The sequence below is a fragment of the Tasmannia lanceolata genome, unplaced genomic scaffold (assembly GCF_043159265.1).
Source record: "Tasmannia lanceolata isolate RefF3 unplaced genomic scaffold, GAP_Taslan_0.1 ptg000008l, whole genome shotgun sequence".
In the NCBI taxonomy this organism is placed as follows: Eukaryota; Viridiplantae; Streptophyta; class Magnoliopsida; order Canellales; family Winteraceae; genus Tasmannia; species Tasmannia lanceolata.
In genome coordinates this window covers 14907650-14927094 of record NW_027518685.1, presented here as the reverse complement: position 1 = coordinate 14927094, position 19445 = coordinate 14907650, and the positions used below count along the sequence as shown (strand labels likewise).

The window sequence follows — 19445 nt, the reverse complement described above, 5'->3', positions numbered from 1 at the left end:
AAGCCATCTCCATATTATAATCCTAACCATTCGATCTATAAGAGCCTAATTTATAGCTATCAATTTTAAACCTCCACAAATCATAACCCTAACCATAAACTACAATCCTAGCCATGACCCTAACTATAACCTATAGAATGAATGGGTTGGATGACTCAAATAATTATGGGAGATGGTGTATTTAGAGGGCTGCTCAAGCTGTGTAATACCTCATAAACCTTTTCCTGATTTTCATAATTTACCCTAAAATATGTATTAGTGCCCTCATGTGTGACTATAGATCATATTTTCAGTTTTGGTTACACATAGTTACCTAGTACGAGTAGTGGTGAATTAATACTTAGTGGTTATAGGGGAAGACAAGCCAAGTAGCCTCTTCATAGTTACCTTATATAGAGTAGTGGTGGCAGTGTTAGGCTGCCAATTGAAGTAGTTTCTTGGAGAGGGGCACCACTAGCAAAAGAAGGGACAGTAACAAAATAAGACGTCGTTACCATTAGAATTGAGAGCAGATGCATAAATCCCAAGACACTATTTGCAAATAAGTATAATTTTAGAGGAAAGTGTTCCTGAGCTAAAGAGCTGAGACAAGCTTATATGAGCTCTAGAGAGAGAGAGAGAGAGAGAGAGAGAGAGAGAGAGAAAACCCTAAAAAATGGATTAAGTGCGAGTGTCAGTAGCATCTATCAACCGAGCCTTCCATTTCCCCCCACTTTCTTCCTCCCCCAAACGAGAGAGAGAGAGAAAAAAAAACCTAAAAAATGGATTCGTATTCTCTCCTGTTGGAGAGAATCCGAGTCCCACAACCCTCGATGCAGAGACTCGCCGTGATTTCAATCTTCGAAAAACTCCGATCTGCTCCTCTCTACCAAAACCCCGATTCCGATTCCGGTCGAACCGCCATTTCCCACTGCCTCAATTCCAATTCCCCCTCTGTCGTCGATCAATCGGTCCGAGAACTCTGTCGTCTCGTAAAGGAAGGAATTTTGGAGGTTTCTCGTGGACTCTTAGAGCTCCAAGCCGCTCTCGAAGGCTGTCCTTCCCGCTTCGTCGATGTCTTTGTTAAAGGAATCGGTTTTATCTGTCGATTTGCGTTCAGGAAAGACCCGTCATGGCGTTTTGATTCGCCTGAGTTTCATCCTTTTGTTAAGGCAATGTTTCCCAAACCCTAATTAGGGTGTTTAATGGAATTTCCGCAACGACTTATCACACATTCTTTTTTAGTTTATTGTTGTTATAATTATGGTTTTTGCAATTCACTGGCTTAAATTTTTCATCAAACAAATGTTGCATTAGCATGGTAATTCTAGAATAAAATAAAGTGATAACATGGTATTTCTTAAAGGTGTTGTTGTTCTTAACATCTGGATCGAATGTTTGCTTAGTTTTCTTTGTTTTTGGGTGTTTTGACTGTTTTCCTTGGCCCTATCTCTGCTATTTTTTCTCTTATTAACGAATTAATTGCTTTAAAACACAAATGCATTGCACAAACCTTTTGTATCGAACTCGGCCACCTTTGATTTTTTTAGCTTTTTTGTAAGAAGTTTTGATGAACTGGTGCGATTTCTAATATTTTTTTGATAAATTTATTAATTGCTCAGAACGAGAAATTCATGCCATCATTTTAGCTACTGTCTCAATTGTTTTTTCGTAATCTATGGATCAGATTTATATGATGAGTGGGATATTTGAGTGCTTTTGAAAGCAAGATTGTTTGTTTTTAATCTAACATGCCATTCGATCATTGACTTGATGCTGGCATTTGGACGACAGGTGCTTTCTTGTCGAACTGAGGCTCAATCTGAGCTTGTAAATCAAGTGCTATTGTTTATCGTGCAAAATAAGTTGATCGGATTTGATGGAATTTTAAAGTTCTTGAGACCCTTTTTGATGTTTTCCATATTGAGAATCCCGTTTTCGAATTCTTCATCTTCATTTGTGAGGCATTTGATATCGTCCATGGCATCGTTGTCTTGCTCGTTTCCATCTGAAGCTATGCTGATTATCAAATTCTTGACTGGCTGCTTGAAGTATTTTCCACGCAAGAATGTAGAGGTAAGCGAACGTTGTTTGCAAATTCTGTTCCATTGTTGATATATTATTTTTTTTCCGGTAAAACAAATGAGATAAAATTGTCATGGGCATTGTCTCTGACAATTGCAAAAAATTTGCTGGTGGACTTCAAACTTGAGTGGGTTGACCAGGTATTGTTCGGCTTTGAGTACTGACTCCGAACACCGGGTTTGTATGACCGAGTTCTTACTGACATAGTTTTAAATTTCGGCCGAAATATTTTGGTTTCGGTCAAGGCTGGAACGAAATACACCATGAATCGGATTTTTACAGGATTTTACCAAAACTTTGCCGAATTTTCGGAATTTTGTTTTTCACCCTTATTTGTAAAATTTCAACCGAAATGTTAAATTTTTCCACCAAAATTTTAAAAATTCCATCGATATTTTAAGATTTCCACCGAAATTGTAAATATACCAAAAATTTTAACCTAATTTTACATGAATTAGGCTGAAATTTCCACCGAAACCGAAATATTTTGATTTCGGTGGTGGCCGAAACAGACACCAAAACCGAAATTTAAAACCTTGCTTATTGACTAGGTTGAGTTGAACTTGAAAATGATGCTGATTTTCAAACTGACTGTAGCGGTTTTGAACGTAGTGTGATGTTTTCAAAGAACTGTTTTTGGCCCCAATAACATGAGAACATTAGATTTTCAGGGGAGCTTTGTGCAAAATTTCAAGGAAAATTTGGCTTGGAGTTTTATATAGAACAGTAAATCATCGATTGTAAATTTATATTACTTTCTGTGATTGAGCCTCTAGCACAATGGTAAAGGCGTTGGTCCTCCACCTTGAGGTTGGAGGTTCGATCCCATCTTGGCTTATAAAAAAAAATTATATTACTTTCTAGACTCGTAGTTAAAGGGTTTGAATACTTGCCTGCACTCAAATCATCAATTATAAATTTACAATTCTTTCTAGACCTGTTGTAAGGATTTGAATATTTTCTTGTGCTCCAAGTTCACAATAAGAGTCAGGTTGCGTATAGCGAAGGCTCGACAATATTTGTTTAGTAAAGAAATTCAATTTGAAAAAATCTGAACAGAAGAAAAAATGATGAATGGTTCGTAGAGTTTTCTTTGTTGGTTTGTTTCAAGGCAAGTGGTTCTTTTTTTTTTTAAAGATTTATGCTTGACTCGTCATATATCATGGTGCTTTGGACTTTTTTAGCTGACCTTGTTGTCAATTCCTCAAGTACTTTTTAAACCACTGAATCTTAGATAACAGTAACGTCATTTCATTTGTCGTTTTGCTACTCTCTGTACCCAATGCCAATTTTTCACTTATAAGCAACAAGTTCAACTTGATATCTATTATTATCTAATATTTTGAAAATTGGCTCAGGAGTTCAAGTATCTCATTTATGCTGCTGAATTTCTGGTGGATTCATTCGTGGTGGTTTTGAAGCAAGCTGTTGTAATTGGAATGGTATTTGCTTCCTCAGCTTTACTCACATTTCTTGTCTAGGTTGCCAAATCCTATTGATAAATTTCAGATGCTAACTTTTGTCCTTAAACATTTTTGGACTGCAACAATGCTGTCATATCTTACAGTATTCTTAGTGGTGGCATATAAGATGACTGATAGTTTTAGGAATTACCTAGTATCCTACATCATTAAAAAAAAAAGAAAAAGAAAGAAAAGATGAGGCTAGTATCGTTACCAAAAATCATTCTTTGGATCATATACTTTGGTTGTTAATGTCTAAAATTTGTAATGAATAAGCACCAACAATTGAAATTTAGCGGCCATTAAAAAAACAATTGACAAATTTCTGGTAGATCTAGTTTTTTAAAGCTTGGTTTTATTGACATTCAGCTAGATGTTTTGACAAATTTGTTGAGGATATGATTGATAGTTTTGTAACATCTGAAATATTTCTTGATGGATTGTGACTATATTCTGAATAAATTTTTATGTTAGTAAATATAAAATACGTACGTGTGATAGAGGAAATGAAGAGCCTACCTCTCTTAAGCGTGGCCCACCCATATGTATGACTTAAACCGTTCATGGTCCCTACGCATAAGCACAATCTAGACCGTTCATTAAGTGGTTCTTGTCGTGAATAGTCCTAGGCACAAAATTTTTTCTATAAAAGATGATCCTAGCCCTCTGATGTAATTGTTATAAAAATAGATGGCTAGGAGAATTTCGATTTTACGCCGAAAAAACTTGTGGTCATTGGAACACTGTATTGTATTTACATCCTGTTTTACTTCATGCAATGGATCAACGTAAAAGGAAAACTTTATAGTGAAAAGGTTTACCGTGTAACAGTTTTACTTGAATTTTTTTATGATAGCTTTACTGCAATTTGGACGGACTCTTAATAAAAAATGGTTGGTGGTTGGACTTATCTGGTTGGCAAAGGAAAGAAAAAATATCGATTAGGGTGATTGTCCTTGCAAATCTGGGTATTTTCCTTATTTTCCCTGGTAGACAGTGTCCAACTGGTTGGAGTTGATTTTTTTTATGCGAAGGTAAAGCACGGACGCAGTTCAATAATCAATACCCTCACTTCTGGATGGCATAACTTGGCATATAGGTGTTCATTTACATATTTGAGCAGCCATCACCATCTACAAGCTTTTTCTACTTGAACACCTTGACACATTAAAAAAATTCAATTATTCTACTAGATCGATTTTAGGATTTTATTTTATGACAGTATTAGTTGTAGTTGTATGTTCCCTTTAGTTTCATGGCAGCTTATTAATTGTGCTGGATTGGCCTGTACCATGGTTTTAAATTTCGGCCGAAATCCGAAATTTGGTGAAATCCAAATTTCCGGGTTTTACCAATTTTGGCAGAAATTTGGTAAATAATTAAATAATCTTTTTTAAATTACCGGATTTCGGCCGAAATTTCGGTTTTGGTCAAGACTGAAATTATAAGTGAAACCGAAATTTAAAACCATGGCCTGTGCAATAGCCTATTAGGTAATTTTTAGAGTTTGATCTATAAATATCTTCTCTGAAGTATTGTTAAGAAGTTTTTGGATTAAGGAGTAAAAAATGTGTTTTCTTTCTTTTCTTCTTTTTATGGTATTGTAAAACAGTTTTTGGATTTTGGAGTCGGGAAAATGTGTTTTTTCTTTCTTCTTTCTATTTTTTGGTAGGTAAGTTGTTTGGAAGGACCCCGACCAGCTATCAAAAGAAAAGAGAAAGATTCAATTACAAGTAAAGATATTGTTTTCTGATACAATCATTTGATACTCGGATCACTTGAGATTTGTCTTTCGAATTCGATAGAATATCAAGTCCTTTATCATAGTTAAATGTCTGGAATAGAGAAAAGCATAGGAAAATGCAGAAATAAAAGAAGGAAATAATGAAAAATCTCTGATTTTTTTATTCCTCGATCATTTTCTTCTCGAGGCCTTTTACTTTTTTCATAATGTGGGAATTTGTTTTTTTTTTTTTGAAAGGTAATCAGAGAAAAATATATTAAAACGGGAAGACCAAGGAGGTCACCCAGGATAAAACAACAAGGGCAAGAAAAATGCAAGAGCCTCAAGGAGGCAAGAAATAAAAAAATTCCAATACATCCTTATCAACACCCTCCCGAGCAAAAGCATCCGCCTCGCCATTAGCAGATCTTCGCACATGATTGAAGACAATGGAAGAGCCACGAACAATGTCATGAATCTCATCGAAGATGGACCAAAATCTCGATGGAGGCAAAGCAGATCCCCGAAGCCATCTGATAACATTGAGAGAGTCACCTTCCACAATAAACGAGTTCAGAGAACCCCTATCGATGTGCTTAAACCCCTCAAACGCCGCATAAACCTCAGCTTCATTTGAACCACAGACCCCCAGGGGACGAGAAAAAGACCAGGTAGACTCACCACTAGAAGTGCGACATAAACCCCTAATACCATCCGGCCCCGGGTTGCCAATGCTAGAACCATCAAAATTAATTTTCAGGTAACCAGGAGGGGGCAGACTCCACTTTTGAAGCACCATGGGGCAATGGGACCCTTTCAAGCAAATCACTCTCCACCCTTCCCATAAATCAAATGCAGAGACGAAACGGAAGGGGGGGAGACATCTAGCCCTTGCTATCCAGGTGGGGAGGTAAGAAACGTTTGTACTCAGCTACAAAGTACATTATGTACACTGCGGGGTTCTATTTTTCTCTCAATGGGAGTTCCATGTATGGGTTTATATGGTTCCAATAAACCAACTTTAAATTTTGAAACATCAGCTAATCGATCGTATCCCGCGGCATTGGAAATAATATTCTACGTCGCCATCGGATACAATGTCGCCCCGGATACAATGTTGCCTCGGATATAAATTCGCCTCGGATACAATGTAGCCTCAGATACTATTTTGCCTTCGGCTACAATGTCGCTTCGGATACTATGTTGCATTCGGATATAATGTCGCATCCGATACAATGTAACCTCGGATACTATTTTGCTTTCGGATAGAAGGTTGCTTCGGATATTATGTCGTCTTCGGATACAACGTCATCCTGGATACAATGTTGCCCTTCGGCTAAATTGTTGCCCATCGGCTACAATGTTGCTTCGGATACTATGCTGCCTTCGGATATAATGTCGCCTCGGATACATTATAGCCTCGGATACTATTTGGCTTTCGGATACAAGATCGCTTCGGATACTATGTTAGCTTCAGATATAATGTCGCTTTGGATATAATGTAGCATCAGATACTATTTTGCTTTTGGATACAAGTTCGCTTCGAATACTATGTCGCCCTCGGATACAATGTCACCTTTGATACAATGTTGCCTCGGATATAAAGTTGACTCGGATACAATGTAGCCTCGGATTCTATGTTGCCTTCGTCTACAATACCGCTTCGGATACTATGTTGCCTTCGGATATAATGTCGCTTCGGATACAATGTAGCCTCGGATATTATTTTCTTTCGGATACAACTATACAAGGTCGCTTCGGATATTATGTCGCCTTCGTATACAATGTCGCCTCGGATACAATGTTGCCTCTGATATAAAGCTGTCTCGGATACAATGTAGCCTTCGATACTATGTTGCCTTCGGCTATAATGTCGCTTCGGATACGATGCTTCCTTAGGATATAATGTCGCCTCGGTTACAATGTAGCCTTGGATACTATTTTGCTTTCGGATACAAGGTCGCTTTGGGTAAAATGTCACCATCGGATACAATGTCGCATCGGATACAAAGTTGCCTTGGATATGAAGTTGCCTCAGATACAATGTAGCCTCTAATACTATTTTGCCTTCGCCTAGAATGTTGCTTTGTATACTATGTTGCCTTCTGTTATAATGTCGTCTCGGATACCATGTAGCCTCGGATACTATTTTGCTTTCGGATAAAAGTTCGCTTCGGATATTATGTCGCCTTCGAATACAACGTCGCCCCGGATATAGTTTTGCGTCAGATACAATGTTGCCCTTCGGCTACAATGTTGCTTCGGATACTATGTTGCCTCCGAATATGTTTGTCGCCTCGGATACATTGTAGCCTCAGATACTATTTTGCTTTGGATTAAAGGTTGATTCAGATACTATATTGCCTTCAGATATAATGCCGCCTCGGATACAATGTAGCCACGGATACTATTTTGCTTTCGGATACAAGGTCGCTTCGGATACTGTGTCGTCTTCGGATACAATGTCACTTCGGATACAATGTTGCCTCAGATATAAAGTTGACTTGGATACAATATAGCCTCGGATACTATTTTGCCTTCGTCTACAATGTTGCTTTGGATACTATGTTGCCTTCGGATATAATGTCGCCTCTGATACAATGTAGCCTCGGATACTATTTTGCTTTCGGATACATGGTTGCTTCGGATACTATGTTGCCTTCGGATACAATGTCATCTCGGATACAATGTTGCCTCAGATATAAAGTCGCCTCTGATACAATGTTTCCTTTAATACTATATTGCCTTCGGCTACAATGTCGCTTCGGATACTATGTTGCCTTCGAATCTAATGTCGCCTCGGATATAATGCATCATCGGATACTATTTTGCTTTTGGATACAAGGTCGCTTCGGATACTATCGCCTTCGGATACACTGTCGCCTTGGATACAATGCTGAATTGGATATAAAGTCGCCTCGGATACAATATAGCCTCGGATATTATGTTGCCTTCGGCCACAATGTCGCTTTGGATACTATTTTGCCTTAGGATCTAATGTCGCCTCGGATACAATGTAGCCTCAGATACTATTTTGCTTTCGGATAAAAGGTCGCTTATGATATTATATCGCTTTCAGATACAATGTCTCCCCGTATACAATGTGGCCTCTGATATAATGTCGCCTCGGATACAATGTTGTCCTTCAGCTACAATGTTGCTTTGGATACTATGTTGCCTTCGGATATAATGTTGCCTCGGATACAAAGCACCCTCGGATACTATTTTGCTTTTGGATACAAGGTCGCTTCGGAAAGTATGTTGCCTTCGGATATAATGTCGCATCTGATACAATGTAGCATCAGATACTATTTTGTTTTCGGATGCAAGGTCGCCTTTGGATACTATGTCGCCTTCGGATACTATGTCGCCTCGAATACATTGTCGCCTCGGATATAAAGTTGCCTCTGATACAATGTTGCCCTTTGGCTACAATGTCGCTTCGGATACAATGTTGCCTCGGATCCAATGTTGCCTCGGATATAAAGTCGCCTCGGATAAAATGTAGCCTCGGATACAAGGTCGCCTTTGGATACTATGTCGCCTTCGGATACTATGTCGCCTCGAATACATTGTCGCCTCGGATATAAAGTTGCCTCTGATACAATGTTGCCCTTTGGCTACAATGTCGCTTCGGATACAATGTTGCCTCGGATCCAATGTTGCCTCGGATATAAAGTCGCCTCGGATAAAATGTAGCCTCGGATACTTTGTTGCCTTCGTCTACAATGTCGCTTCGGATGTTATGTTGGCTTCGGATATAATGTTGCCTCGGATACAATGTAATTCAGATCAAGGTTGCCAAGGCGGGAATCGAAAGCGGGATTTGATTCGGGATTCGAAAGCGGGAATCGAAGGCTCCTGGGATGGTTGGAAGCGGGAATTGTGGGTTTGCCAGAGAGTCGACGGAGAATCGCCGGGGATTCGTCGGGGAATCGCCGGAGATTTGCTGGGGAATTGCTGGGAGTCGCTGGGGAGTTGAGATTCGCTAGGGATTCGCAGGGAATCGCCTGGGAATCGGGGTTCCGACGGAATCGATTCGGGATTCCCCAGAATCGGGGAATCGAATCGAATCACGATTCCTATTCCCCACCCTCAGGTACGATTCCTGCTTCCTTGATTCAGATACTATTTTGCTTCCGGATACAAGGTCGCTTCGGATACAATGTCGCCCCTGATACAATGTCGCCTTTGATATATAGTTGCCTCGGTTTTAATATTATCCTTTGGCTACAATGTCGCTTCGGATATTATGTTGCCTTTGTATATAATGTCGCCTTAGATACAATGTACAATGTAGCCTTGGACACTGTTTTGCTTTCAGTTACAAGATCGCCTTCGGATTCACTGTCGCCTCAGATACAATGCTGCCTTAGATATAAAGTCTTCTCGGATACAATATAGTCTCGGATATTATGTTGCCTTAGGCTACAATGTCGCTTTGGATAGCATGTTGCCTTCAGATATAATGTCTCCTTGGATACAATATAGCCTCGGATACTATTTGTTTCGGATACAAGGTCGTCTCGGATACTATGTCGCCTTTGGATACAATGTCGCCTTCGGATACAATGTCGCCTCGGATACAATGGTGCCTCAGATTTAAAGTCTCCTCGGATACATGTAGCCTCGGATACTATGTTGCCTTCGACTACAATGTCGCTTCGGATACTATGTTGGCTCCGGATATAATGTCGCCTCAGATACAATGTAGCCTCGGATACTATTTTACTTTCGGATACAAGGTCGCTTCGGATACTATGTCGCCTTCGGATACAGTGTCGCCTCGGATACAATGTTGCCTTGAATATAAAGTTGGCTTAGATACAATGTAGGCTCAGATACTATGTTGCCTTCGGCCACAATGTCGCTTCAGATACTATGTTGCTTTCGGATATCATGTCGCCTCGGATATAATGTAGCCTCGGATATTATTTTGTTTTCGGATACAAGGTTGCTTCGGATACTATGTTGCCTTCGGATAAAATGTCGCCTCGGATACAATGTTGGCTCGGATATAAAGTCGCCTCGGATACAATGTTTCCTTTAATACTATATTGCCTTCGGCTACAATGTCGCTTCAGATACTATGTTGCCTTCGGATATAATGTCGCCTCGGATACAATGTATCATCAGATACTATTTTGCTTTTGGATACAAGGTCGCTTCGGATTCTATCGCCTTCGGATACAATGTTGCATTGGATATAATGCTGAATCAGATATAAAGTCGCCTCGGATACAATATAGCCTCGGATATTAGGTTGCCTTCGGCTACAATGTCGCTTTGGATACTATTTTGCCTTCGGATATAATGTCGCCTCGGATACAATGTAGCCTCGGATACTATTTTACTTTCGGGTAAAAGGTCACTTGTGATATTATATCGCTTTCAGATACAATGTCTCCCCCTATACAATGTGGCCTCTGATTTAAAGTCTCCTCGGATACAATGTTGTCCTTCGGCTACAATGTTGCTTCGGATACTATGTTGCCTTAGGATATAATGTTGCCCCGTATACAAAGCAGACTCAGATACTATTTTGCTTTTGGATACAAGGTCGCTTCGGATAGTATGTTGCCTTCAAGTATAATGTCGCATCGGATACAATGTAGCATCGGATACTATTTTGTTTTCGGATGCAAGGTCGCCTTCGGATACTATGTCGCCTTCAGATACTATGTCGCCTCGGATACAATGTTGCCTCGGATATAAAGTTGCCTCGGATACAATGTCGCCCTTTGGCTACAATGTCGCTTCGGATACAATGTTGCCTCGGATATAAAGTCGCCCCGGATAAAATGTAGCCTCGGATACTTTGTTGCCTTCGTGTACAAAGTCGCTTCGGATGCTATGTTGGCTTGGATATAATGTTGCCTCGGATACAATGTAATTCGGATACTATTTTGCTTCCGGATACAAGGTCGCTTCGGATACGATGTTGCATTCGGATACGATGTTGCATTCGGATACAATGTCGCCCCTTATACAATGTTGCCTTTGATATATAGTCGCCTCGGATACAAGATTACCCTTTGGCTACAATATCGCTTTGGATATTATGTTGCCTTTGGATATAATGTCGCCTTGGATACAATGTAGCCTTGGATACTGTTTTGCTTTCAGTTACAAGATCGCTTCAGATACAATGTCGCCTTCGGATACACCGTCGCCTCAGATACAATGTTTGCCTCGGATATATAGTCGCCTTGGATTCAATGTAGTCTCGGATATTATGTTGCCTTTGGCTACAATGTCGCTTCGGATAGTATGTTGCCTTCGGATATAATGCCCCCTTGGATACAATATAGCCTTATATACTATTTTGTTTCGGATACAAGGTCGCTTCAGATACTATGTCGCATTCGGATACAATGTCGCCTCGGATACAATGATGCCTCAGACTCTTCGGATACATGTAGCCTCGGATACTATGTTGCCTTCGACTACAATGTCGCTTCGGATACTATGTTGCCTTCGGATATAATGTCACCTCAGATACAATGTAGCCTCAGATACTATTTTGCTTTCGGATATAAGGTCGCTTCGGATACAATGTCGCCTTCGGATACAATGTCGCCTCGGATACAATGTTGCCTTGAATATAAAGTCGGCTCGGATACAATGTAGGCTCGGATACGATGTTGCCTTCGGCTACAATGTTGCTTCGGATACTATGTTGCCTTCGGATATAATGTTGCCTCGGATACAATGTAGCCTCGGATACTATTTTGCTTTTGGATACAAGGTCACTTCGGATACCAAGTTGCCTTCGGATATAATGTCGCCTAAGATAGAATGCTGCCTCGGATATAAAGTCGCCTCGAATACAATGTAGCCTCTGATACTATGTATCCTTCGGCTACAATGTCACCTTCGGCTACAATGTCACATCGGATACAATGTTGCCTCAGATATAAAGTCCACTCGGATTCAATGTGGCATCGGATACTATTTTTGCTTTCGGATACAAGGTCGCTTTGGATACTGTGTCGTCTTCGGATACAATGTCACATCGGATACAATTTTGCCTCAGATATAAAGTCGACTCGGATACAATATAGCCTTGGATACTATGTTGCCTTCGTCTATAATGTTACTTTCGATACTATGTTGCCTTCGTCTACAATGTTGCTTTGGATACTATGTTGCCTTCGGATATAATGTCGCCTCGGATACTATTTTGCTTTCGAATACAAGGTCGCTTCGGATACTATGTTGCCTTCGGATACAATGTCGCCTCGGATACAATGTTGCCTCGGATATAAAGTCGCTTCGGATACAATGTTTCCTTTAATACTATGTTGCCTTCGGCTACAATGTCGCTTCGGATACTATGTTGCCTTCAGATATAATGTCGCCTCGGATACAATGTATCATCGGATACTATTTTGCTTTTGGATACAAGGTCGCTTCGGATACTATTGCCTTCAGATACAATGTCGCCTTGGATACAATGCTGAATCGGATATAAAGTTGCATCAGATACATTATAGCCTCAGATATTATGTTGCCTTCGGCTACAATGTCGCTTCAGATACTATTTTGCCTTCGGATATTATGCCGCCTCAGATACTATTTTGCTTTCGGGTAAAAGGTCGCTTATGATATTATATCGCTTTTAGATACAATGTCTCCCCGTATACAATGTGGCCTCTGATATAAAGTCGACTCGGATACAATGTTGTCCTTCGGCTACAATGTTGCTTCAGATACTATGTTGCCTTCGGATAGAATGTCGCCTCGGATACAAAGCAGCCTCAGATACTATTTGCTTTTAGATATAAGGTCGCTTCTGATAGTATGTTGCCTTCGGATATAATGTGGCATCGGATACAATTTAGCATCATATACTATTTTGTTTTCGGATGCAAGGTCGCTTCGGATACTATGTCGCCTTCGGATACTATGTCGCCTCGGATAAAATGTTGCCTCGGATATAAAGTTGGCTCGGATACAACGTTGCCCTTTGGCTGCAATGTCGCTTCGGATACAATGTCGCCTCGGATACAATGTTGCCTCGGATAAAATGTAGCCTCGGATACTTTGTTGCCTTTTGTCGACAATGTCGCTTCGGATGTTATGCTGACTGCGGATATAATTTTGCCTCGGAGACAATGTAATTTGGAGACTATTTTGCTTCTAGATACAAGTTTGGTTCGGATACTATGTCGCGTTCGGATACAATATCGCCCCTGATATAATGTTGCCTCTGATATATAGTCGCCTCGGATACAATATTACCCTTTGGCTACAATGTCGCTTCGGATATTATGTTGCCTTTCGATATAATGTCGCTTCGGATATTATGTTGCTTTTGGATATAATGTCGCATTGGATACAATGTAGCCTTGGATACTGTTTTGCTTTCAGTTACAAGATCGTTTCGGATACACTGTCGCCTCAGATACAATGTTGCCTCGGATATAAAGTCGCCTCGGATACAATGTAGTCTCGGATATTATGTTGCCTTCGGCTACAATGTCACTTCGGATAGTATGTTGCCTTCGGATATAATGCCCCCTCGGATACAATATAGCCTCGGATACTATTTTGTTTCGAATACAAGGTCGCTTCGGATACTATGTCACCTTTGGATACAATGTTGCCTCGGATACAATGGTGCATTTGATTTAAAGTCTCCTTAGATACATGTAGCCTCGGATACTATGTTGCCTTCGACTACAATGTCGCTTCGGATACTATGTTGCTTTCGGATATAATGTGCCTCAGATACAATGTAGCCTCATATAGTATTTTGCTTTCGGATGGAAGGTCGCTTCGGATACTATGATGCCTTCGGATATAATGTCGCATCGGATAAAATGGCTCAATGTCGCTTCGGATACAATGTCGCCTCGGATATAATGTTGCCTTGGATATGAAGTCAACTCGGATCCAATGTAGCCTCGGATACAATGTAGCCTCGGATATTATTTTGCTTTCTGATACAAGGTTGCTTCGAATACTATGTCGCCTTTGGATATAATGTCGCCCCGGATACAATTCTGCCTCTGATATATAGTCGCCTTGGATACAGTATTGCCCTTTTGCTACAATGTCGCTTCGGATATTATGTTGCCTTCGGATATAGTGTCGCCTCTGATACAATATAGCCTCGGATACTCTTTTGCTTTCGGATACAAGGTCGCTTCGGATGCACTGTCGCCATCGGATACACTGTCGCCTCAGATGCAATGTTGCCTCGGATATAAAGTCGCTTCGGATACAATGTAGTCTCGGTTATTATGTTGCCTTCGGCTACAATGTCGCTTTGGATACTATATTGGCTTTGGATATAATGTCGCCTCGGATACAATGTAGCCTCATATACTATTTTGTTTCGGATACCTGGTCGCTTCGGATACTATGTCGCCTTCGGATACAATGTCGCCTCGGATACAATGTTGCCTCAGATTAGGCCTGGCAAAATGAGACCCGTACTCGCTAGTACACCCGGCCCACAGGGGTACGGGTACCAATTTCGGGGGTACGGGTACTAATTTCATTACCCGTGGAAAAAGAAATACCCGCACCCAACCCGTACCCGTGACCGGCGGGTAGGTCTGGGTCGGGCGTTGGTGCCCGCGGGTTACCTGCCATTCGGTTTTCAAATTTTTATTCTTAAGGCCTAAACACTAAACAGTAAAAAATAGACTATGTGGGTGGGCCAACAAAACAAGTCAAAGCAATTAGACTATGTGACTGGTATCTTTGGTTGTACCAAAACAAACACTTGTTAAAGTAAATAAAAAATTGTATGATGAATGGGCGTATATCATCCCATCCTTGATATTTGATCCATCAGCAGCCGACTTGTTAAGAAGCTGCTGTTGGATTAAACATCAAGGCTTGTACATCCATCGTACCACCTTTATGTGTTCATACACCCGTACCCGCCCGGGTGGGTTCCGGGTTCATGGAAGGCTACCCGTACCCGCGCCGGTATTTCTTACCCATACCCGCCTGTAACTGTACCCGCGCGGGTTACCCGTTTGCCAAGTCTACCTCATATATAAAGTCTCATTGGATACAATGTAGCCTCAGATACTATGTTGCTTTCGGCTACAATGTCGCTTCAGATACTGTGTTGCTTACGGATACAATGTCGCCTCAGATACAATGTAGCTTCGGATACAAGGTGGCTTCGGATACTATGTCGCCTTCGGATACAATGTTGACTCGGATACAATGTTGCCTCAAATATAAAGTTGGCTCGGATATAATGTAGCCTCGGGTACTATGTTGCCTTCGCCTACAATGCCGCTTCGGATACTATGTTGCCTTCGGATATAATGTCGCCTCGTATATTATTTTGCTTTCGAATACAAGGTCGTTTCGGATATTATGTCGCCTTCGGATACAATGTCACCTCAGATACAATGTTGCTTCGGATATGAAGTGCCTCGGATACAATGTAGCCTCAGAGACTATGTTGCCTTTGGATATAATGTCGCCTCGGATACAATGTAGCCTCAGATACTATTTTGCTTTTGGATAAAAGGTCGCTTCGGATATTATGTTGCCTTTGGATACAATGTCACCCCGGATACAATGTTACCTCAGATATAAAGTCGCCTTGGCTACAATGTTGCCCTTCTGCTACAATGTCGATTTGGATACTATGTTGCCTTCAGGTTTAATGTCGCCTCGGATACAATCTAGCCTCGGATACTATTTTGCTTTTGGATAGAAGGTCGCTTCGGATACAATGTCGCCGTCGGATACAATGTCGCCTTGGATATAAAGTTGCCTCGGATGCTATGTTGCCTTCTGCTACAATGTCGCATCGGATATTATGTTTCCTTCAGATATAAAGTCGTCACGGATACATTGTTACCTCGGATAGTATTTTCTTTCTGATACAAGGTCGCTTCGGATATTGTCGCCTTTGGATACAATGTCGCTTCGGATACAATGTTGCATCGGATATAAAGTCGTCTTGGATATAATGTAGCCTTCGATACTATGTTGCCTTCGGCTACAATGTCGCTTCAGATACTATGTTTCCTTCGGATATAATGTCGCCTCGGTTACAATGTGATGCAGCACCGTGATGGGAAATAGAAGAAATGGGAGAGAAATAGACGAAAGGGGATAGAATGAGAAGAAGAGAATAGAAGGAGAAGAATAAGAAGAGACGAAATTAGGGGAGAAGAGAAGAATATGAGAAGAGGAGGAGAAGAAGAGAACAGTAGAGGGAGAATCAATCTTTATTCAATATCAATCAAAGTTAACAATAAAACTCTAAAGAGGCCTATATATAGGCAAATAAGCAACCTAAAAAATAGAAACCTTCTAAAATAAGAATTCCCTAAAAGACTAAACTTCCTAATTCTAAATAACATGGAAAATAAAATCCTAGAAACTAATAACATGGAAATAAAAATACTAGAAACTAAATAATACAAAAATAAATCCTAATATCTGCATCACAATGTAGCCTTGGATGCTATTTTGCTTTCGGATACAAGGTCGCTTCTGGTAAAATGTCGCCATCGGATACAATGTTGCATGGGATACAATGTTGCCTCGGACATAAAGTTGCCTCAGATACAATGTAGCCTCGGATACTATTTTGCCTTCGGCTAGAATGTTGCTTTGGATACTATGTCACCTTGGATACAATGTAGCCTCAGATGCTATTTTGCTTTCTGATAAAAGCTCGCTTCGGATACAAAGTTGCCTTCGGATATGTCGCCCCGGATACAATGTTGCCTCAGATACAATGTTGCCCTTCGGCTATAATGTTGCCTCAGATACAATGTTGCCCTCTGGCTACAATGTTGCTACAGATACTATGTTGCCTTCAAATATATTGTCGCCTCGGAAACATTGTAGCCTTAGATACTATTTTGCTTTCGGATACAAGGTTGATTCGGATACTATGTTGCCTTCAGATGTAATGTCGCCTCGGATACAATATAGCATCAGATACTATTTTGCTTTCGGATACAAGGTCGCTTCGGATACTGTGTCTTATCCGGATACAATGTCACATCTTGTTGCCTCAGATATAAAGTCGACTCGGATACAATGTATCCTCGGATATTATGTTTCCTTCGTCTACAATGTTGCTTTTGATACTATGTTGCCTTCGTCTACAATGTTGCTTTGGATACTATGTTGCCTTCGGGTATAATGTCGCATCGGATACAATGTAGCCTCTGATACTATTTTGCTTTCGGATACAAGGTCGCTTTGGATACTATGTTCCCTTCTGATACAATGTCGCATCGGATACAATGTTGCCTCGGATATAAAGTCGCCTCGAATACAATGTTTCCTTTAATACTATGTTGCCTTCGGCTACAATGTCGCTTCGGATACTATATTGCCTTCGAATATAATGTCGCCTCGGATACAATGTATCCTCGGATACTATTTTGCCTTTGGATACAAGGTCACTTCGGATACTGTCGCCTTCAGATACAATGTCGCCGTGGATACAATGCTGAATCGGATATAAAGTCGCCTCGGATACAGTATAGCCTCTAATATTCTGTTGCCTTTCGCTACAATGTCGTTTCGGACACTATTTTGCCTTCGGATATAATGTCGCTTCGGATACAATGTAGCCTCGGATACAATTTTGCTTTCGGATAGAAGGTCGCTTATGATATTATTTCGCTTTTGGATGCAATGTCTCCCCGTATATAATGTGGCCTCTGATATAAAGTCGCCTCGGACAAAATGTTGTCCTTCAGCTACAATGTTGCTTCGGATACTATGTTGCCTTCGGATATACTGTCGCCTCGGATACAATACAACATCGGATACTATTTTTCTTTTGGATACAAGGTCGCTCCGGATACTATGTAGCATCGGATACTATTTTGTTTTCGGATGCAAGGTCCCTTCGGACATAATGTCGCTGCGGATACAATGTAGCATCGGATATTATTTTGTTTTCGGATGCAAGGTCGCTTCGGATACTATGTCACCTCGGATATAAAGGTGCCTCGGGAATAAAGGTGCCTCGGATACAATGTTGCCCTTCGGCTACAATGTCGCTTTGGATACAATGTCGCCTCGAATACAATGTTGCCTCGGATATAAAGTCGCATCGGATACAATGTAGCCTCAGATACTATGTTGCCTTCGTCTACAATGTCGCTTCAGATGCTATGTTGGCTTCGGATACAATGTTGCCTCGGATACAACGTAATTCAGATACTATTTTGCTTCCGGATACAAGGTCGCTTCGGATACTATGTCGCCTTCGGGTACAATGTCGTCCCTGATATAATGTTGCCTCTGATATATAGTCGCCTCGGATACAATATTACCCTTTGGCTACAATGTCGCTTCGGATATCATGTTGCCTTTGTATAATGTCGCCTTGGATACAATGTAGCCTTGGATACTGTTTTGCTTTCGGATACAATGTCGCCATCGGATACAGTGTTGCCTCAGATACAATGTTGCCTCGGATACAATGTAGTCTCGGATATTATGTTGCCTTCGGCTATAATGTCGCTTTGGATAGTATGTTGCCTTCAGATATAATGTCGCCTCGGATACAATGTAGCCTCGGATACTATTTATTTTCGGATACAAGGTCGCTTCGGATACTATGTCGCCTTCGGATACAATGTTGCCTAGGATACAATGGTGCCTCAGATTTAAAGTCTCCTCCGATACATGTAGCCTCGGATACTATATTGCCTTCGACTACAATGTCGCTTCGGAAAACTATGTTGCCTTCGGATATAATGTTGCCTCAGATACAATGTAGCCTCGGATACTATTTTGCTTTCGGATACAAGGTCGCTTCGGATACTATGTTGCCTTCGTATACAATGTCGCATCAGATACAATGTTGCCTTGAATATAAAGTCTGCTAGGATAGAATGTAGGCTCAGATACTATGTTGCCTTCGGATATAATGTCGTCTCGGATACAATGTAGCCTCAGATTCTATTTTGCTTTCGGATACATGGTCGCTTCGGATACTATGTTGCCTTCGGATACAATGTCGCCTAAGATACAATGTTGCCTCAGATATAAAGTCGCCTCGGATACAATGTAGCCTCTGATACTTTGTTTCGTTCGGCTACAATGTCACCTTCGGCTACAATGTCGCTTCGGATACTATGTTGCCTTTGGATATAATGTCGCCTCGGATACAATGTTGCCTCGGATACTATTTTGCTTTCAGATAGAAGGTCTCTTTGGTTATTATGTCGCCTTCG

General features: G+C 40.8%; 1 protein-coding gene across 13 annotated transcripts in view; it reads left to right on the top strand.

Moving 5' to 3' along the window:
• Window positions 1-467: 467 nt before the first annotated feature.
• The window catches only part of RST1 (ARM repeat superfamily protein), a 73281-nt gene continuing 54303 nt past the window's right edge, over window positions 468-19445 (top strand). For 6 of the 13 annotated variants that reach the window (XR_013252947.1, XR_013252946.1, XR_013252945.1 and 3 more), the window contains exons 1-3: window positions 475-1151; window positions 1774-2055; window positions 3423-3506. Coding sequence is in view for 5 of the 13 variants with exons in the window: in XM_077388135.1 (XP_077244250.1) it covers window positions 762-1151; window positions 1774-2055; window positions 3423-3506 (756 nt within the window). In the remaining 8 variants the exon portion in view is untranslated. Of the gene's footprint in view, window positions 1152-1773; window positions 2056-3422; window positions 3507-19445 lie in introns of all 13 variants that reach the window. The other 7 variants (XR_013252943.1, XR_013252942.1, XR_013252944.1 and 4 more) reach the window with 3 other exon arrangements.